The 22,850-nt window shown below is 37.2% G+C and overlaps 1 protein-coding gene across 4 annotated transcripts in view; it reads left to right on the top strand.

Moving 5' to 3' along the window:
• Positions 1-22,850, top strand: part of scaper (S-phase cyclin A-associated protein in the ER) — a 62,731-nt gene that overhangs the window by 33,866 nt on the left and 6,015 nt on the right. For all 4 annotated transcript variants that reach the window (XM_055027350.1, XM_055027368.1, XM_055027341.1 and 1 more), the window contains 6 exons: positions 2,279-2,394; positions 9,841-9,964; positions 13,742-13,971; positions 15,827-15,982; positions 18,244-18,478; positions 19,799-19,948. In XM_055027350.1, the coding sequence (XP_054883325.1) occupies positions 2,279-2,394; positions 9,841-9,964; positions 13,742-13,971; positions 15,827-15,982; positions 18,244-18,478; positions 19,799-19,948 (1,011 nt within the window). The remainder of the gene's footprint in view (positions 1-2,278; positions 2,395-9,840; positions 9,965-13,741; positions 13,972-15,826; positions 15,983-18,243; positions 18,479-19,798; positions 19,949-22,850) is intronic.

The following is a 22,850-nucleotide window of genomic DNA, read 5'->3' as shown; positions in this document are numbered from 1 at the left end:
TTTACATTTCTTCTTGGTTCATGTCTGTCTGGTGATCAAACTGTTTAAAACATGGACAACTTCAATCACTTGGCTGTGGACTTTATTTGTCAAGCTAGGAAGGATAGTCATAGTCTAAGACTTACTTTATTGTCCTTGGACAAAGAAATGAAATGTCATTGCTCATGTAGTGTGCCTATAATTACATAATATACAAAATAATAATGTGCTAATAAATATATATGTTTCTATATAGTCATGAGATTCCTACAGTTATAATCCTAACTGAAAATACCAGAATTCCACTAGAAACAAAAAAATTAAGATGATTGTATGTTTTTTTAGCATACTTTCTTTCCAGGAGGTTTCTTAGCTGTGATGCTTATAGAATCGGTATTCTGGTGCCTTGGAACATGATAATAAGCAGTTAATTGGATGCAAAAGTTTCTCATTCTCACTCACACATATTCACAAAAAACTAAAGTAGACTATGTCTGCCTTAAGTTAGCCTGTTGGTTGAAAGCTAAGTTAGCCATTATCACTTTTCATTATCATAACAGAAAAAAATCTGTCAGCAGAAATAGAAAGGAACAAACAAGGAAGAAATGCTGTTCTATTTTTGTTTGGCAGGAGTCTCCAGGGTTGGACAGATCCCAGTTTTCTCCTTTAATACCATTTGATAACCTACTATGAAAGAGCTGCTTTTCTCACTTAGCTTAGAGGCTTTTAGATAGGTTTGTTAATGGGAGGGTTAGCAGTAGGGTTAGGCCAAGCTCTGTGACTGAGATTTAATTGATCAGACATGAAAACTGTGGAAATATACATAAAGGAAGTTACAATAAGGTCTTACCCAATCATTATTTCAATTCTTTTGGCAGTATATGAGTGATTTCCCATACCGTTTAAGTTATGACATGTTTAATGTTTTTGTCAGATGCACATGTTACACCCTCACAGATCCTCAGTGTTCACCAGAATTTAGGAGCAATTTCCTAAGCAGCAGGCATACATGACAGATGAAGAGCTTATCTGCAATTTGGAAGAGCTCTATTCTCCCAATGTGTTCAGGCTTGTTAGAAACTTCTCATCTATGGAACAAAAGCAAAGATGAAGTGGATGGATTTTAGTGCTGACACGGTGCTAAGAAACCTTGTAGATTGACGTAGAGACGGGCGGTGGAACACATCAACCTGTGGCGTATGAGGGTGGCCCTCTGTCATCAGCTTCGTGCCAGTTTCTATCATTTCTGTCAGCTCAAATACAAACATGCCTGGTAGCCATTGGTTTCTCACGCCTGACTTTGTACTAGTTGATGTAGAGGTTACTGTAACAACACTTCCACCCTTCTGTCAGTTACTCTATCATTACACAACAGCCGGTTGAATCTTTTTACATGTGTACAAATTGAATTCAAATGAAATGAGCATGGCTCAGTTTCTGCCTGGCATAACAGCATAGAGCAATTGTAAAATTGTTTTCAAACTGCAACAAAATTTCAGTTTTACTCTTTCTACATTTTTAAAACTGTTGCCGCATATTGTCTTCCTTCAGCTAGTAGAAGAAAGACTCCCACAATATTTCCTGCCTCAAAGAACCCAGGCAACCAATAAGTATTACAAATAATTTTAAGAATAACCATTGATCAATATTGCTGATTTAATTCAAATAATATTTGCTTTTTGTTCTGAAATGAAATTGATCTTTCTATTTGAAATTATTGTGGTGAAACTGTGGTGTTTTTACTTAAAGATTGTCAGACTATTCAAAGAAACTGGGAGACAAGCCCATTGTGAAAGAGTGTGAAGCTTAATAGATGTTAAGGTTGAAAGAAAGAAAGTAGTCCTGTATTCAAATAACATGTAGTAGTAATCCTAGTGGATACTGACACAGCAGGTGTGGTAAGACATAAGCCCTTAAAAAGGACCCTCCAGTTTTATAGTCTAAATAGGTTCTAGTATCCTGATTTCTCCAGTTGCCTTGTTCTTTAATTACCAGACTGACATTTTCTCACTTTCACTTGGTCTGTTGTCATCTGTTGAGACCACCCTGGTGCTAACTAGAGCCTGCAGACCATTTGCCTTTAACTGAAACTTGATTGTTGCGGGGCGGAGCCAGGCTGTGCACTTTTGAGATTAAACAGGAATACTTGAGGGACCACTTTGTTTCAGATTTCAGTCCCTCGCCTCCGTAGGAGAGGAAAAAGGTTCCCTCCCTGCTCAATGCGGTATAATCCCCTGTCCAACCGGCTTTCCGCTGTCCCCCACCGACTGTAATTCTTTCTGTCTCTTTGACTCGACAGAATAATGCAGACCAAGTGGCCTTCCAAGTGGGCGGTGGCCTGAGTGCTTTGGAGCAAATTTTGCAGGTCATCACTTCTGTTACCACACCCACTGCAGTCCCACGTATTCCTGTCAAGTGAGTACAATCCCTAAACTTCCCAATATTATTATTTTTCTGCCACTTGCTATCTCCAACTACAATGAGAGGTTGTAGCCACATTTGTCATGATGTGACAAAGTTTCAGTTTCAAGCCAGCAGGGTGAGCTGTCTCTTTAGCTTGTACTCCTCTTGGACTTTGTTTTGTTTTTTTTGTTTTTTTCATCATCACCAGTTGCTTTTAAAAACTGAGGGACACTCAACATTGACTCTGTGTTTTCTTTTTAGAAGAAGTGCAACTCTATCTTGAGCTTAATAATTATTGCTAGAAAAGACACGTGTATTATTATTATTTGCTTGAAGAGATACTTATTTTCCAAGTTTAATTTTCTATATGTAAATTTGTTGACCTAGAATATATTTTTTATGAACAATATTGTCTGTAAGAGACAATCCGAGAAGTCCATTTCATTTTTGTCACCGTCTCCTAAAACAAGTAGATTTAGGTCAGTTTTGATTGTGTTTTGTGTTTATATATTAAATATTACAAAACAATATTTAAATCACTAGGTGTATTGGACAGAAGGAAACGTTTTTTTGTTTGTTTGTTTTTTGTTATGCCAAACAGAATAAAATTTAACAAACAATCTTATTAAGTTATATTTGAAGAAAAAATATGTTCATTGGTTAGGAAAAAGCTAAACCCAGATCCAATTTTGAGCTGATCAGAGATTCCTCTTTGAGGTCATACAGATACCTCTTAGTTTTTGGGGGGTTTTTTATGATGAATGTAGACTAATATTCATCCACATCCTGTTCCTATATTGACCAATCCTACGCTCTTAATGTCATCTTTTCTTGGGGTCTTTGTAACTTCATTTTGTGTTGGCTCTCATAACCCTGCATCATGTTCTCTTTTGGGATTTACGAAAGTATAGTTGGTTAATCTTCATTGAAGTAAATTATTACAGCAGTTCGTTACAATAAATCGTCTGAAAATGCGTTCAATGTTCCCCTTTTAAGGAACATGCAGTAGTTGTATTTCTCTTATTGGTATGGGTTTGTGTTATTCTCCCAAAACATAAAAGGCACATGTGTCCCATCTATTATATAGAGCATAGAACATTTTTCAGTTGGGGTCTGCATGGCCTGCAGTAGATAACCCCAAAGAGACTGCTATGCTCACAAGTGGAACTCTGTAATGGACTCGAATGGCCTTGCTCTCCCATTCATTAGCATTTACTGGTTTCTCTGTCTCTGCTAATGGACAAATGCTTCTTATATTTATAAGGCTTTTAAAGGACATGGCATATGTATTGATTGATTTTTTTTTCTTCTCGCATATTTCAGAGCCTTTCAATCTTGATTGTAATATGAAGGAATTCCAAGCTCACTTCTGTATTTGAAGAAATAAGAATTTGAGCAGTCTTTCTGCTCACAATCATATTGCAGTAAAGATGAACGCCTCATTTAAATTTTCTTTGCTGTTAATACTTGTTTTTGCTGTAGTGCGATAAAGACTGGACTCTTTCTTTTTCTACGTTCCTACAAACGCAGAGAGATTTTTGCTTGATGCTAATCTGATTTTTCACTGAGGTGCTAAGAATTTTTAAAATTCCAAGCCGTTTTAACGAGTGAACAATTTGGTGTTGTTTTAAACAAGCTCTCATCTAAAGTAGTCCCAATGACTAAAATAGCTTTTCTTAATATTTTCACAAAGAAAGCTACTGCAGATCACGAACTGTGTTTTGAACTGATTTCTTACAATTTGGGTTTGATGAGTCAACATATTTTGGGTTTCAGCTCGACATCATCAATTTTTTTTAAAAGAAAACAGCAAATTAATCCTTAAACTTATCACCAGATTAGAAGCTCAGGATTGCACTGAAACATCTTGCATTGTTGGCACATCACTGACAAGAAGTTATATACAAATTCAATGATTCTTACAAATCACTGAGTTTTTTCTGTATAAATAGAATAAATGTTTAATAAATAATTTTTGTTTAAAAGACACAATTGAAACAATATGGTAACGATACAGTTATAAATATGAGTATATTTATACTCTTTAAATCCAAAGTGTAGAAATTTGTTTTAGTTCAACTTTCTTGGCTCATTTACCCTGAAATGCAGGACAGGTCAGACTTTCCTTTTGTGTCACTCAGGTCAGTCCGGCTCATGACACTATTCGACGCAAGGACACAACCTGGCTGTCTGCTTATCACAATCTGTCATTTGGATTGCTGCGCGGCCTAATGGGCTGCCATACAGACGCTAGCCCCAGAGTGTGCCACATTATCTGTTTACAGAGATGCTGCCATATTGATCACCTCCTCCCACCAGATAAGCAGAGTGATTTACAAAAAAAGGCAGCTGCCGAGATGCTCATGCCATATTTCTCCCCAGGGAGTCTGATTCCATCTTGTTAGCATTACATTAATGAGCTAATTCCTCTACAAGGCTGCGCTAATGTTCTGGTGTAACCCTGCGGTCGCTGTGGAGTGCAGATGGGAGTTCATGCTGCTCATCTGATGAGCTAAGTTTCGACTAAAGGTATAAGAACGTCGCAGGCAAGATTGGGCCCCTGTAGATTTGAGTCCAGTAATTTTACCAATTAGTTACAGTTCCACAACGTTAATTACGTTGCCTGGTAACTCATAAATTATAAACCACTATTTTGATTAGTTTTAATAATGACTTTTAATCATTTAAACACTAATGATGTCTTTTGAAATTTTGTTTGGTCCTATTTCTAATCTAAAACCCAGATTGTAACTTTAACTGATCTAAGAAGTCGCAAAACCACACAAAATCACCAATGAATTAATGTTCAAATAAAATCTTTTTCTTAGAATTTAATTTCTGATCTTGAATTTGAGCTTGACCCCCTCATATTCTATGTTAGCACTGGTGATAAACCAATGACCAGCTTTGTAATGAGTGATTTTTTTTTTGTTTTTAAGTTTGTCCAATTTTAAAATGGTTATATCTGTTAAAAGCAACAAATATACAAATGGAATTAAAAAAAATATTGTTTTCCTAAAAATTATAAAATAGATCAACTTGGCTACAATGTTTCATCTTCCCTGATATCTGCTGACAATCTTGCTCTTTTGCAGAATGAATTATTTCCTTTGAAAATAATTCCTTAAATGAATATGCTTCACCTGACCTTTTTTATTTTAATCTTTTTAACACATAACTTATACTTACTGGCATCATCTGACAAAAATTGAGTTGCAAATTTTCTTTTGGTGTTTGGGCATGTTATAAGTTACCAATAAGAGTGAGCTCCAGAAGAACGCACGTGTTAACCCAATTTGTATTTCCTTCACCATCTTGCCTGACCTGGTGTATCCTGTGAAATCAAACCTGCTACCTGTGGTGTTATTTCAGGATGTTTTCGTCCATTTGTAAGAGCCTGTGTCCATTTGTCTGCGCCATTCACATGTACGCACACTCATGTGAAAGGCGCAGTGTGACGGCTCATCAGATTTCTCCTCCTTCATACCTGGCCAGTGTGGCACAACAGCCAGAGTTGATGTCTTGGAAGCTCTCAGGGTATCGGAGAGATCAGCAGCAGAATCAAATTAAATGTCATTTAGATGGCAGTGAATGAAGGGATTGTTTGACAGCACAAGGAAATGGATTTGCTCCTCACCTTTTATTTTGGCTTAGGGTTCTTTTTCTTCCCCTGTTTAAGAGGCGGGGGCTCAACCTGATCTGGAAGTTAGTCAGATTTCGACAGTACGACTCCCGTCAGGCTTAACTGCACACATAGGAAACGCTCAGAAAAGGGTGAGGAATTTGAAACTCGGGTTGAGAAGAGCAGATCTCAGGGTTGATAACGTGCAATAGTGACAAAAAAAAAAAAAACTCTAAAGAGCCCTATGATTGTCAGCTGAGAATAGATCTGGACATTTAACGTAAGTTAGTGACACAGCTGAAAACCTGTAGAAGTTAGTTTTTACTTTTGGTTTTTCCAGAACAAATAATGTATGAATAGTTGGGGATTATTTTAACAAAGCGGTCTTTATTTCAGGAACTAATTTCACTTTGTTTTGAATGTTAGCATATTAAATTGAAAGGTCTGTTGAGCCCCTCAATCCCCAGTAAATCTGATCATGTGTAGGCCTGTGGGTTAGCAGGTTTGAACCTCATGCAGGGTTTGACAAGATCAGGTGTGCTTTATTCCTTTACCGTTTAGCCTCATTTCTTTATAGACGTAAAGTGATTTTCACAGGTAAACTTGTTTGCCCTGGCTGTAAAAGGTTAACCACTTGGTGTTAGTGAGCGGATAATGGTATTTCATTATTTTTGCCTTTATGTCTCTAAATCAACCTGTTAACGATCACAGGTGAGATGAGATAGTTAGTGGTTATTGACATTTTTAAACCCTATTAACCATAATCCCTGTGTAATAAGGTTTTTATTGTTTGTGGGTTAAGAAATCTGTCCTGCTTACATTGACTGGCAAACAGCAGTCTCCAAAATATTTCTGTGCAACTTGAGAATGGGTGGTGTGGCACTTTACCAAATTGTTCCTCAAAAGAGTTGTCATTGGGGGCTTCAGACTGTGAGATTCCCAGAGAGGTTGTACTATCAAGTGTCATGCTCATCGAGCGCAATTAGGTGGGAGGAAACCAAAGACAGATCACTGTAGTGGTCCATTGTACAAGTTGGTGTAAGGCCATAAACTGAACATGCCTTTGACAACCTCTTCATTTGTCCAGAGATGACCATGGAGCCAACCTTATTAGCTTGCTTACTATTGCCTTATTATTGCATGCTCATTATATGGTGCTGGGAGCCTAATCTGTCTTACCAGACATCAGGACATTTTTCTTGGAGTGGGCTTGGCAAGTCTGAGAAATGCAGCTATATGTGCTTGTTTAAGATAATTTTAACTGGTAAGCCACAATTATTACATATATTCATCCCATGGCTTTTTTTAATGCCCATTCTACAAGTTATGTTTGGTCTTGCTGACACTGTGTGAGAATTATAATAATTCCTTGTTTCCCTGTAGCTCCCAAAGTTGAACTTAAAACTGCTAAGAACAACAAATTATACATTTAATTTGATGAAGTCAACAGGAATTCATTTAAATACACCAGGATTTTTCATAACAAATCAAGTACAAGTTATCAACATAATTGTACTTTATCAGTGGGGAAAAAACTATTGTCCATTTTCTATGTTTTGAAGTTTATTACTTTTAAACAAGGGAGCCAACACGTTTATACATTTTTTACATGGATATGCAGAATTAAAACATTTACATAAATAAGTTGCATATGTGCTCCACAGTCCTCATAAAAGACATTTGGAATCGCCCAAAATCTAGATCAGCTTGGTAGATTCTAAATCAAACCAGGATTTTATGTCCAATAAAAAATTAAAAAAAAAAAACCTGACCGCATCTCTCGTTTTATTATATGCTGACAAGAAGCTTCCTTCATTAACATACTTAACTAAACAGTAGATTTGTATTTGTGAAGGATTTTTTTTTAATTGACTGTGTTGGGACATTACAACTTTTTCTTAATTATGACCTATATATTATTTAAACTTTTGCAATATCTGTAGCAAAAAACAAAGTTTGGAAGAAGTGCCAAAAATCATTTGTAAGCTATCACTATTTAAAAAGCATGGTTGGCAAGCTGCTCTCCACTTGTCAGTTAAACATTTTCAAATTTTTATTTAATAGCCATACTACTTTTACTCAAGATAACCATACAGTGTAAATCTAATGCTCACTCATGTTAAAAGGAACACGTTGCACGACATGTTTAGAAAAATAAATAAAGCAATTTTCTTTTTACTTTGGAAATCTAAACTCTACATTTAGTTGAAGAGTCCCAAGTTTAAAGTTAGTTCCTCAAAGTTTTTTTTTTCCTTGAAAGTTCAATCACTTACCTCTTTATACACGGCTTAGGATGAACATTTGGCAAATGGAGACTTGAGGCTCAGTGTAACCTGAATGCTATTGACCAGAGTGAACTTTATCTGGCTGTTTTTAAACATTTCTTTGCTAGTAATTAAGCCTGTCCTGCCTTGCCATTTAATCTGTGATAGATGGCAGATAACCCCGCTATTGTGCTCTATTTTACTCAACAAGTGCATAGTCAAATACCACAATAGTGACTCGAGACACCCAGAGTAACTCCTGTCCTTTAGTGGAATGCTTATGGCTTGCTCTGGCTGTTCTCATAGGCTGTGTGAGGTGTGTAATTATACAATTGCTTTGTGAAAAAGTATTTGAGTTGTCGTTTTGCTATTTGCATTGAAGCTTATCTCTGTCGTGCCTTCACTCAACAATCAGGGTCTGAGAATCTGAAGCTGTAAGGCTGCACACAAAGCAAAGTCTGGTTGGGTTCTCAAGTTACCAGTACCTTCCTTCTTGTTACACATAGCCTAATCTTTTTTTCTCTCTCTCTTTTTTTTGTTACTATTTCCAAAGTGTGTGTTGGTTGATAAACTCTTACTCCATCTGTCGCCTAAAATTATAAGAATTTGTAAGGAAACCTCTATTGTGATTTTATTATTTTCGTTTTGTTTCTTATGCTTTATTGTTAGCAAGTGTTAAACTTTCCTGTCTGATGTGAACAGTGTGCAAACACTCCAAATATTGTGATTCTCACATTAACGCCACACTCTGTCAGGCAGTTTTGCACAAAAATCTGCCCACAAGAAACACAAAGCAAAGAATAGCATAAGTTACTGACAGGCTACAGTGAGCCCTCGCCTCGTGTATTTTCCTCTGCTGTGCCAACGTGGTTTTACTGAAAACGCACAGCAGATGTGAAGGTTTGGTACATATCAAAATGTTTACCAGTTGAAGTAAACACGGCCTACTTTAGGCACCAAAGAGGGGGATTCCTTTCTTCCCGCGAGCAGATAGGACACACCATTTCTCTAATGGCTAAAATATACAGTTGTCAAAAAATATTAACTGATGAAACAGGGCGAAAGGGGAGTAGCAGTCACCACGGAATGATTGGTCAGTTATCTGAAGCATTAATCTTCTCTACAGCGTGTTGTAGAGCAGACAAAATACAGAGGCTGCTGCCCGGGGCTGCCTGGCTGCTGTTGGGAGCTGCTAAGAGAAATTGTTTTATCTCTCCAGCGGAAATGCTGCACCATCTCTGCCAAGATGGGACTGAGATAGCACTCAGCACCTCTAAAGGTGGCTACAGAAGGGAGTCTGTGCATTAAATAGCTGATATGAGTGTTTTATTTCTCAAAACTGCTTCCATTCTTGCACAGTCAGTGAAATATCTTTCTGACAGCTGAAGATAAAGTACATCCTTAAGAAAGCACAATTGAAGAAGATTAAGTCTGCCTTCCTGAAACCTACAGGTAGTCTTTCTGGTTCCCAGGTTCCATGAATGATTGATTACTGGTGTGTTTTTAAAAGAATTACAGACTGAGTTTTATTTGAATTACTGATTGATAATGGCTTGTCTTTCTTCTTGTTAGATCTCTCTGTGCTGCTGTAAATACCTACTGTCTGGTATGTTCCTCCTGCACCTTCAACTGCAGTTATGTGCTCTTTAGCAACAAGATAGTCTTCCTCATGGACCTGCTGCTTCACCAACTAACAGTAAGTCGAGATAAACATTGTCTTGTTTGCACAATATTTTGGATTTTAGATATTAATAGTTAAAGGATGAAATATTTAGGGATTAGACCTCAAAAGCATTTCCTAGATTTTTTTTTTTGTCACATTAATTTAGTTCAAATATGTTTACTGTCAATTTACACTTTAGGAAAAAATTTTAATTATTAGAACACATTTCTCTGTCTAAAAAGAGCAACAAATCTACCTTGCAATATATTCTGAATTGTAGCCGTCTTTATTATTTTTGCAAAAACTACAACTATACAATTAAATAAATTGCTGTGAAATCTTAGAAATTTGTACTGAAAATGAACTTGACATTAAATGTGTTCTGTAGTTTGGGGAGGTTCTGCTTACATCTGGAAAAAGGACATGTTGGAGAGGTCTATTAAAAAAGAAAAATTAAATAAAGCAAACAAAAATGGAGTACTGCTGTGAAATTACTTGTAAAATTACTATTGCCCGCAGTTGTGTACTGTTTAGCAATACAGTTAAAATACTGAATCTATCTGTGTAGTAAATAATTCTTTTCATAATTAGAAACTGTTATATTTTGACCTGTATTTGTCTCTGTATGACTTTGACTTTATGCAGGGAGAGATTTATTGCCAAAAGACAGATTTTGTTGTTTTTTTTTTCAATATATTTTGATTACTTTGGTTTTCATAGCTTGTTTAAAATCTGTGATAAATAGATGTTTTTATACTCTGTCAACACTTTAAGGCTCATGATGTCGGGCAGCAAACAGACCAGTTGGAAGAAATTGTTCGGCTGGCATTAAGTGATTCCAACAATGCTCCGAAAAAAATCTTCCTGCAAAACTGGCGTGTTAGGAAAATTATGATGCCAGTGGTTTGCTTCGACTGGTTGTTGATACCTGTTATGATACTAATTTATTGGCTATAAATAACTTTGATTTGGTGTCTTTAGTGCAAAAGCTACTGAATCACATGGCAAAGCCAAAAGTCACCAAGCTCATTTAAAAGTTATGATTAACTTACTTGTGTTTCTAAGCAAGTTAGTTTTTAAGCTATTTTATTTAAGAGTTATACAGGTATAACTTGTTACATGATATATGTTTACGTTTATATCTATGGTGAACTTTTATGTTCCTACCATTTACCTGGAAAATTATACAGTTTTGCCTGATTTCTTTAAAGAATTGATCATTTTTTAAATATTTTTTTAATTTAAATTACTTGCCTTCTCCCACAAAAGGTCTTGTAGTTTCCGCCTTTTTTCTAGAGTGTACCAAAGTGTTAAGAAAAAGCAAAGCAAGACTGAAAGTTGTGAGTCCCAGTGTTCCACACAGATGCGTCCTGACAGAGGGAATGTGAGTGCTCAGTTAGAAAAGGCAAGCAGGCTGCATTGCGGCGACATGTCGGCCCATATCCTTCAGCACTCTGCTAGAAAGACTGTAAACATCAGCTCACTCCAAACATCCAACAGTGGCGGCTCTACACTCACAACACAGACAGGACAAGGCACAGCCACAGGGTTGTGGTGCATGCATGAACTCTACTGGGGCTTCCTTTTTCAGTCGAGTTCCAATCCAAAGCAGTCGTATTTCCTCGGGGCAGAGAGGGAGAGGTTAGCCTGTATACTCCAGTTTATATAAAACACATCCCAGCAGCTGCTCTGCTGATGGACATCTCCAGAAGCACTGCGGGAGATGAACTTCTTTTTCAATGTAAATTAAGCTCAGCAGTTATACTCACTTCCACCGTCGTTTTATGGTAAGTTGTGATAAAGTTTTAAAAATCACCATTAAACTTAGGCGTTCCTTGGTTATTGTATTCATAGGCATGCACATATTGAGTGCACATCTCATTTTGGTATGTGTGTGTTAGCAATTGAGTGCAGCAGTGGGGGTTGGACTGAGCATGCCCTCATTTAATTAGATTTGTGGAGAATGTTGGTGGATTTACCTACGCTGTCAGCATTCACCCTGGCTGTTGGAGCAAATGTGAATGTTTTACCTTTGCCAGGCTTCACAAAAGCAAAGGCACTAAATTTCAACTGTGGAGCTCTGCTTATGTGTTACATATGATGCTTGGAATGCAGATGAGAAGGATGGCTATCCTACTAGTTTGTCTAATTTCTCTCAAAGGCTTTCTTTTTTAAATAGGGCAGAATGTCCAATCCAATTTAATTTTTAAAACACTTTAAAAGCCACATTGGACCTAAGTGCTTTGTAGAAATATATGAACGCATAAATGGAGAGATAAATGAAAATAAAAAATAGATTAAAAAGATATGAAATGACTGTGAAATTACAAAAATTAAGAATAATAAAAGATAAATAAGTGATAATATGTTTGAAATCTCACATGGTATTAAAATCCTGAGGAAAAAAAGAACAGGTTTTAAGATAGGATTTACAGAATGCGATGAGCCTCTCTGATGTGAAGAGGCAGACCGTTCCATACTTTAGGAATTGCTAGGCATAGATCAAGAACCAGCGATTAAAACGTAAAAATAGGATATTTCTCCAATATTTTTTTTCCCATACCACACTGACAACAGCACTCTTCGGTGTGGGAGTAATAGTTGGAGGAGGAATCAAAGTTGACTATTTTCAGTGTTTGTGAGGTTGGAAGAAGCACAAATGTTTTAAGATTCTACGGGGAAATGTTGGGTCATGTTGTTTGTTCATTCAGGTTTCCATAAATGGGGGTTGAATTTCAGCAGATTAGAGGAAACCGTAAGAGTCCACTTCTGTGTGTCTGTCTTGAGACATGGTGGATTTGGAATACTGGTAGACATTTGGATATCTTAAAAGGGTCCTATTATGCAAAATCTAGTTTTTGCATATTTTTGTCCTTCTGTTTGAGTCTCTACTAACCACCTAGCCATCTTCCGGAAATTACTTCATCTTTTTTGGTGCCTGGAAAACTAGCTGTTTCATAAACCTCACATTTATAAAGTTGAAATCAGCCAGCATTCAAGCACAGCCCCTCATCTAGCAATCAGATCAGAGCTGTAGGGTGATTTGGTCAACTAATTTTACCGCTGTATGTGTTGTATAATGGCTGATGGAAAAGACCAGTTTTGTTGTTGATGTACCATTTAGAAACCACATGCTGCATTCTTGGTGGTTGTACAGGAGGCTCCTCTGTAGTCTGCACAATTATACATCTTTTTGTAGCCTTTTTCATATGTATAAAGTGCAAATGTAAATGTTGAGTTGTGAAGTGTGACCACTTGCGACCTGTCACAATAAGTTAAACACAACTGGAACATCGCGATGTAATGTTCTTACAACATTGTCTTTGAATAACAGACTTTCTGTCATTCAAAGACAGACAAGTTAGTGGCTTTGTTTTGTTTTGGAGAAAAGAGTTTTATTTAACTCAAAACATGTTATGCCTAAAAAAAAGATACATTTTCAATGTATCTATAAAATAGGAAATTGAATTAAAACAGCACTTTCAATTGGCTAAAGCTTGTCATTAGGTTAGAGTATTGAAAATTTAGAGCTTTTCAATTCTGATAATCTGAAGGCGATCACCAAATCCCTGATTGGTGTGTCTTCAGGTTTGTCCAAACACTAAAGCCTTTGAGAATTACCTTTTGCATTTACTGAGAGACCTTTATTAATCCAAGTTGACCAAGTAGTCTCGACTAACCAAGTATTATTACTTTTGGTGGGTGATACTACAATGTTTAACATGACATTAGCTTCTGCTTGTGTTTTTGTTGAGTTGTTTTTGTCAGATGCTTCTTAGTTATGCTTTTCTTTTTCTTCTGTTTCATCAGCTGTACGTTCCAGATGAAGACAAATCCATTTTTGGCTGCAGTATAAACAAACAGATCTTTGAAGGGCTCACAACAGGCCTGCTTCAGACCATTGCTGCCATTTTGAAGCCCCTGGTTCTCTGCGTTGTTGAGTCGGGCCAATGTGAAAACTTTTGGATTTCATCCTCAGGTGCCAAGGTCAATAGCTCTGCTGTAGAGTCCTACAGCACTCGACTTCAAGATCTGGTCAGGTATTCGTCCTTTTTTATTCAAATCTGGGTATTTCATCCTCCTACATGGTTCCTCCTTTTTCTTACCTCAGTACCTTTTCACCCGCTTTCTTTCAAACTCCTCTTTACTGCTTGTGAACATCCGATTTCTTAAAGAGCAAGTCATATGTAAGGAATAGGCTAAGAAAATGTCAGAAAGCTTGGAAATGATCCAAGTGGTGTCTTGTTAAAATGGGAGTAGTGTGAGAATGAGTTGTACTCTGGCCAGGTTCCAGCACATCCTTGTTTTTTTTTTTTTTACATATTCAGAAACTCATTCTAAGTAATATTAGTTCCTGTAGCGCTTACAAATCCACATAAACAACAAGCACTTCCACTGCTTAGAAAGGTCCCCTTGAACCTGGCATTTAGGCTAGCCCATTTGGTTGACCTGTAAGAGTTGTGATATTAATGGAGAAATGTGGACTGTGAGGAAAGGCAGGCCCAACACCCTGAAGCTTTGTAGACTAGTGAAGTCTTTCCACTATCCCTCCCACAAGCAATGATTTATCTGGACAGAGCAGCTGCACAGGCACACCAATCTCATCCACTGACCCGGGCATAACCCCAGAGTCAGGGCAGTGCCTGAGAAAAATTGTCTCGTCAGACTGATGATCTCAAGTATGGACCTAAAATTTACCTCTACTGTCCTTCAATGTATGCATGACTAACGGCAAAAGAAGAAGACATTCCAGTTTGTACAGCTCTAATTATACCAAACTGTCATTAAGCCATTTCTACGTCAGCCCAGAAGTGTCAACAAATGCCAAAGATACGACAGCAAAAAGTCACAACAGAACTGATGCTAAAGCAGAAGTTGTTAACTTGCAAAGATGACTTCAGCTTTAGCTGTTATTGTTATCTTTGTCATTTTGTTGACCCGTCTGGGCCTTCTTACATTATCACATTTTATTGCACAAAGCTGTACAATGAAGACCTTGGAACACAAAAGTCAAGAATAATGTTTTAGGGAAGGTTAAAACAGGAATGGGTTTAAAAATGTATCCTATGAGCATCTAATAGAGCACTGTTCAGTTTGTAATCCCAAAACCGAAAGTTATGGCAAACTTACTATGACATGGATTGATGCTCAAGCAGAGCATCAATCCCAGAAGCAGCCAAGGAGACTATAGTAACTGAGTAGGATCGACATAAATCCACAGCTCAGGTAGAGGGAATAGTTGACAACTTGACCTTTGTGCTCTACACAAATCTGGCCTGTTTGGAAGATTGTTGGCTAAATAAAAACAAATAGAAGTAGAATACACCCAAAATCGCTTTCGTGTGCAAAGGCCTTAGAAGTGTCAAGCTGGTATAAAAATTCACCAAAAAACTTAACTTTACTCGTTTCTACCACTTATGACTCTCAATGGGCTGCCTTGACTGGCAGCTATAATCTCTAGATTTTCGTAAACTCACCTTACTCAATTCTGGTATGCAAATAATTCTTGCATAGCAGAATCTTCTAGAAGACTAGCCCTGGGTCAGCAGATTGTCAAGGGCCCACGGCAGGGCTGGCACAGGGGCCACAACAGCCGTCTAATGACACTATTAGGGGTGATTTGTGGCTGAAAGAGTACAGGGAACATGATCATGAGTCCTGTCATTGACAGAGACAAATTGAAGATATCACAGTAATAGCTGGGGGTGGAGGGCTTAGGTGGGGTATTGGCTTACAGTTGCAGTGCAGTGGGAGTATGCACAGTAAAGGCCTTTGTTTGCTTGTGTGAAAGAGCCTTTCACAAAGAAAGTTTCTTTTTTTTTTTTTTTTTTTTTTTTTAGAAGCACATGCAATAAACCATGTAATGTTTTTCTCTCTTCTTCTCCTTTTCTTCAGTTACATAGTAAACATGGGCTTGATTGACAAGTTGTATGGATGCTTCCTCTCAGTCCAAAGCCCTATAGATGAGCACCCTAAGATGTCTGCTTTTCTGGAGCAAGCCTCGTCTCTGCTGAACCGAATGTGTGAGATATGCTTTGTCGTAACTGGACGGTGAGCTTTTATTAGAAAGCCTAAATGTTTCTGAAATGTCTTGATCTTCTCTTGACTAATACACACTTGTCTTTGCGCAAGTAATGACAGAAACTTTGTGACAGTTGATAGTTTACCATCACTGGGATCCATAGACAATCTCATGGTTACGCAAACGGAGTTTATAGTTCTTCTGAAAGTCCAGCTAGCAAGCTGGTGATGCTGTTGTTACTGCACACAGAGATAGAGATCTACTTGACCCAGTGCTCTGTCACTCACCATAAACCTTAGTCTGCGGTGCAGGGGGGAGCCCACCCACATGTGCCATGGCGACCTCCACTCAGAGAGGTTCAGTGGCGCCGCTGACAGAGGCTAAGCACACAGTCACACCAAGGGACAGAAGCATCACCATTCCTGACTTCAAAGGAAAAAACTCTCTGAACATTGCAGAAGAACATGATGTTTCTTTTTTATCCAAAGCTGTAATTTAATGGTTGCAGAAATAGTGACAGATGACAACTAGCAAGAAAGCTTTGCCTTAAAAAAAAATAAGAACGGACGTAATGCAGTACCTGTTTAGCTCATCTGTTCTAAGATTTGTTCTCCTAACAGCCTATATGTCATCTATAAGAACGTTCAGCGGGCCACAGAAATATTTGGACCATGCCAGTTGCTGTGTCAGGGGATTATAATTGCATTTAGAGGCTCTGTTCTCGCCTAGCAGCATATTTCACACAAAGCCTGTTGGCTAACATCAAGTATCAGCATGCACTGCAGGTTTCATCCCGAGGTCAAACGCACTCCTGTTGTACGTGGCTGCAAATCATAGATGCTGCTGCTGGGATATTAAATAGTCTGACTCCAGTAGCTGAATGCTTTTACTGGGCGCACAATACCCGAGAAGGCCTAATCAATGGCAATTACTACATAATTATTCTGGGTATAGAGATGCAAATTTTTTTATTTAGAAATACATTAATATAGCTATCAATCAAACTTTATTTATAGATGCCTTTTACTATCGCGTAGTAAAAACTTTCACGTATAAGCCGAACTTGCCTTGCAAAAGTATTCAACTCTTTAATAATTTCTGGCATTTTTTGGCTACTACAACTATATACTTCATTTTATTTTATTGGGATTTTATGCAATAGACCAACACAAAGGATTTCATAACAGTAAACTGCAAGGAAATGTACGTTTCAAAATTTTAATCAAATAAAAAAAAAAGAAAGAAAAAAATGTGTCTCTAATAAGATCCAGTGCAACAAATTCCCTTCAGATATTTTCTGATTAGTCAGTCCATTTTTGTCTAATTTATTATTAGAACATACAAAATGCAGTTGTTCTAAGAAGGTCTCAAATTTTTGTTTTAGAAATAATCAGTGAACATAGCTGAGAAATACACAGGTGAGTGACAACTGTTGAGGCGATAAGAGGGCTGCAGGCCATGAAGGGGACACACCGAACCTATGGAAGAAGCTTTTATCTGATAAGACAAAAATGTTATTTTGTAGCCTAAATGCAAAAACACCTAACACTTAACAGCCCTACAGTGAACAATTTCATTTTTAGTATAATTTTTTTAATAAAAACAAAACAACAAACACATCAGAAACTGTATAGTTGACTTGGCAAAGTGTCTTAAAAAGTTGTTCTTGAGAAGTACCTGTGAAAACAGATCCTTTTATCATTTGCTCCAAATTTCTTACCAAAGCAGATTTAGGTACCAGAGGTTTGATGTTATTTTTGATGCATTTACTGAAAGTAAAATGTTTTCCATGCTGGTCATGAGTTGTTGCCTTGTCTTATTTCTGCTGATCAGCAGGTTGCTTTCCTGTCTCTTGTCAGTATTGTGGACATAACCAAATACATGTGGGATTGATTTCAATTAAAGAGATTCAAAGAAAGTCTTGTCTATAATTCTCGACATGCTTTATAGAAATCTAAATAATTTCCATGAAGCAATTTTTGCTGTAAGTCTTGCCTCAGGGGAAGTCTAGATTTTCCTTCTCCACCAGAGTGCATGACTCTAAATGTTCATCGCCAGCAAAAAATGTTATAAGCACATACACACTCTGCAGTGTAGCCCAAGCTGTCCAGATTCCCCTGAGCATAAATGGTTAATATCTAATCTTATTCTATGCCAATGCAACACGGCTCAAAGTTCGTTCAAAGTGTTTTTGTTAAAAAAAAAAAAAATGTTGAAAAAAGTACGTTCTGTTGCTAAATAAAAAATACATTTTCAGTTAAACAGTATTTTCTTTTTTTTTCTTCACCAGGGCTCCCAATATTTTCGACAATAAACGGCAGGATCCAACTGGACTTACAGCCGTTTTGCAGTCCACTGACCTGGTGGGAGTGGTGCATACCCTTTATTGTATCTTGCTACACAGTTTCTCGCCAGAGTCTGCCTCCCAGACTCAAGAACCCTACGGCCCTGGGGTCATCCAGGTGGCTATACGCGGCATCCGGTTCCTCAACAGTTTTGCCATTCTTGACTTATCGGCATTTCAGGTATTTATTTATTTATTATTCTACTTTTCTTTAATTTTTTTAATATAAAATCTCTTTTTGTAGCAGACCATCATTTTTATTTTACTGCCGATACCTTCAAAATGGACATATATCATAAAATGACAATTTCACTGAAATGTTTGTAAAAAGTTTTCAATAATATTGCCCAAAAGTGTTTAAATCTCCCCTCTGGGCCATATAAACATATTCTTGAAGCCTGTTAATGCTAGCCATTCAAAGAGAAGTTGTTCTCAGTGGGACTAATTTGACCTGTGAACGTAAACACAGGAAACCTTTGACCTCAGGTCATGTTCTAGGGGAGGATTAGAGAGCCCAGTGGATGAAGTTAGGATGAAACACAAGTGATTATCACTGTACAAGGAGCCATACATTACCCACTCTGTGGAGGAGAGCGTGACAGCTTTGCTTTCTTAAGTCGCCACACAAACTAAGAGCCACACAAGCAAGCCAGAATGCTGTTAATTATTTTAATGCCTTGGGGTAATTACTTTGAAGCAACTTCCTGTCACTGACCCGCCATATTCAGTCAACTCAAAACAGCTGGAAATGAAAGCGTTTTCCCTGCCAAAGTTTTATGAACATTTTAAATTATGTTGCTTTTTTGGCTGGGACTTGTAATCACCTTGTGTTTCACATTACTTCTCTGCGACAGCTTATACATATCAGTAGTGATCGGTTGATCAAAATTTAAGTCTCTGGCTCGCTCTTCTGCTGCATCAGCTCATGAAATGGTGTTTAAGGCAGAATTTAAAGGGTCAAATGAAATAGAAATGACTTGTATTGTGACAGATGTGATTGGATGGAGTAAGCTATATCTTATCCGGGATCTTGGGAATCTGTCCTCTTTTGTCTGTGACTTTTGAACTCAGATTTTGTTATTATTATTTTTAAATTGTTAAAGTAATTATACATATTTAATACCTAAAATAGCACAGAGAGAAAAAGAAAACACCTAAATTTGGTTGTTAGCTCTCCAACCCACTCCTCAGATATTGTTTACAGATGTTTAACGCACCCAAACCTTTAGTGCAAATTGCAATGATCTTACGGTGCTCTGTCACACTGGCATGTTTAATAAATACTCTCTGAGCTCCTCGTATCTCTGCTTCTAAGCAGGATTCGGCTGTTTTATGCTCTGTTTGATTTACTTCTATATCTTGTACATTTTCACCAACAGAAATTCTAAACTTTTATTGCTTTTGGTAGTTGTATTGTTTGGTACAACTTTATAATCAAACACACCTCACATTTTAATGAGAGTGAGAGCTCACTGATGTGTTTTATCCATTGTTCGGTCAGTCTGTTCTTGGAGCTGAGGGCCTCTCTCTGGCGTTCCGACACATCGTCAGCTCGCTGCTCTGGTACTGTACCCAGCATTCCTCTGAAGAGCTGCTTCACGAAGTCATCATCTGTGTGGGATACTTCACTGTTAACCACCCAGACAACCAGGTAAACCACCCACTCAGACTGCTGATTATTGTAGTGTTTTTCAAATCAAATGATTGATATAATGAAAGATTATAGGCATTTGCCATAAATGTGATCATTTTAGGGGGGGTTTGTTTTGTTTTTTTTATGTTTTCTTTGTCTCACAAATGTTTAGAACTGTCATAAAAGGGCATACATATTAATGAAATTATAGCAAGACAGCCAAAATCTATAAATATTGGGTGTGATATACAGAGGTACAAATTCATTAATATATTTTTTAAATGCCTATAAATTTTAAATAGAAGAAATATATATAAGATCAGAAAAATGAGTTTCAATGCTGAACTGTTTTGTTATGGCCATATTGGGGAGTTGTATTCCAGAATGGAAAGTTAAGTGGAACTGTGAGAGAAGAAAAGTTGTAAGGAACAGGGATACCTTTATTCTTGAGAAGTATTGTAAAGCAGAACCAGATCAAGAATTTAAAAGAGTTGCACAAGACTTGGACAGCAGCTGGAGTAGGTGCTTCAAGACCCACAAACGCAAAGATAAATCCGGAATATGAGCTACAACAATATGAAATACTTAAAATGGGTATTTCTGTCTCATAAATCTGTTGCACGTGTTTCACTTTTGAATATAATTTGTGAAACTAATTTATCAGAGACATTCTAATTCATGGACATGCGCCCATGTTAAACATGTTCAGTTTTGGTTTGGGCTTTTTTTTTTTTTATTCAGATCAAAGATCTTTGAGGAGTGTAAAGTTGTCAATTTTAGGGGGAATAGGCTGATGATATCATCTTACTATTGTTCCTCTCATGTATTATTTGTCAGAAAAAGGGTGTAGTTTTGTAATTGTAACAAAAAGCACCTCTTTAAAGATTCATGCCTTGGCACCTTCCTGCTTTTGGTCTGTGTGTCGTTCATTGTCCCACAGAGTGAGCCTTTGTTCTCACCTGGAAAAGCAGAGCAGTATTCTTGCCCCAGTGTTACAACTACTTAGGGGGCTCTGTGGAAGTGAGCAGGATGTGATGAAGCAGACCTGGCTGCTGTGTAGCTGGCTGTCATGCATGGCCCGTCTACCGGGCCCCTGATTAGCTATGCTACAGTTGACTGGGCTTTGATTAGGCTAAGCCTGACCCACGCGAGCAATGTCCTGTATTTAAATCCAAAGCAGTTTATTGGTTAATTACTTCTTCATTTTTGCTTTATTTATGTTTGAAATTTCTTGTTGTTTTTCATTATTAGAATGAAAAAATCTAAGCATCTTTCATTTTAAATCCAGTTAGTGGAATAAGATAATAAGTTGAATAAGTTCTGATGTAAATTAAATATAAACAACAGCCAAACAAATGGTATTTAATTCTTGCTCATATTAAGAAATATTTTTCATTTCTTCCCTACAAAGAACCAAAAACAAAACTCCTTTCACCTGGCTTCTGGGTTAAAAAAAAAACACATTTAAGTATAGATTGTCAGGAAACAAGATCCAATCCAACTTCACACAGTTGATCTTTGCCAGTGGTCCAGTTCCTGGAATGCGTCCATTCAGTTCTTCACCAAGATGGATGGCTTCAACAAGGAATATTTAGAGCAGCTTGAGCTTTTCTTCAGCTAATGTAAGCATTGGCAGGACACAAAAGCGGCCCGACCCGAGGCCTTTGCAGTCACAGAGACTGCTGATTCACTGTCGGCACACTAGCTTTTGTTTATACACATACTTTAGAAATAGAGCTGCTCATAAAAAGCAGAACTTTGAAGCAGATCTATACGTCAGGACGTATGCTTTGAGGGGGCATGAGTAATTCAACTTGCATACAAAAAAATAAAAATACTCGTAGGATTATGTGTTTTTTTTTTTTTTTTTTTTTTTTTTTTTTTTTTTTTGTCTATCTGGTAGCATCACTGCTTATTGGGGCATATGTAGCCATGTGTGTTTTGTGTCTCCCAAGTGCACCAGTGGAGATGTGATGAACAAACAGGGCTAAATAAATGTCTCATCAGGAACAAATTACTGTACTTCCTTTTTCTTCTAGAAGAAAGATGTACCGGTAATCTTCATGTCTTTATCTTCAGTGATTCATTCATGATTCATCTGTAGTGATGATGTGCTGGGTCTTATAGCTGATGAGATGGTAATTGTTAACTGGTGAAATGTTAACCCTCTTGATTCTGGCTTACGTTTCAAAAAGACACAAGCGGTTTTAGAGTGTGGAACTCTTAGAAAAACATTGGGTTTGTTTTTTCAACTCATGGAAAAGCACCAGTTCCACTTAATTAGAATGAGCATCAAAACCACTCTTTTCTATTTTAGGTTGTTTTAATGCAGCATTGTTTGTGTCCTTCGCTATATCTACAGACCTCTTTGTGCTTTAACTGCACCGATTTGGTTACTTTTAGAGCTGACCTGCTCACTATGCTGACTCGTATGTCTTAACTTTGCTTAAGTGAGGTCTTAAATGTAACAGAAATTAATAAAATCTGCTGAAAGTACCTTGAGAGAGGTAGCAGTTTGAAATCCAGAAGAAAACAAATTATGTAGACTTGATTTTTTTTTCTAACTGATCATTCCTACACTCAAAATAAAAAGTGAATAGATATGGTGGTGATTTGCTAATTGGTAGAAGGGAAAACATCAAACTTTTCAGTTTTGATGAATTTATTAAACATTTATTTAAAAAATCAGGATTTGTTTTCTGTATTTAACCTGTATATCACCGGCCATAGCCAATTATTAACACATAGTTTATTTTGTTCACTGACTGAATATTCAATGGGAAGGTTTCTATTTTAGGAAGAATACTACATCTCGCTATCTGTGAGTTTAAAAGTTGAAGCACAAGGAATGTTAGAACATTGTGAACAATATATTTATATGACAACATGTTGGCTAATAATTTGGGCTGCTGCAAGCAGG

Source organism: Poeciliopsis prolifica, unplaced genomic scaffold (assembly GCF_027474105.1).
Source record: "Poeciliopsis prolifica strain line A6 unplaced genomic scaffold, Auburn_PproV2 SCAFFOLD001, whole genome shotgun sequence".
Lineage (NCBI taxonomy): Eukaryota > Metazoa > Chordata > Actinopteri > Cyprinodontiformes > Poeciliidae > Poeciliopsis > Poeciliopsis prolifica.
This window is presented reverse-complemented; position numbering and strand designations above follow the sequence as displayed.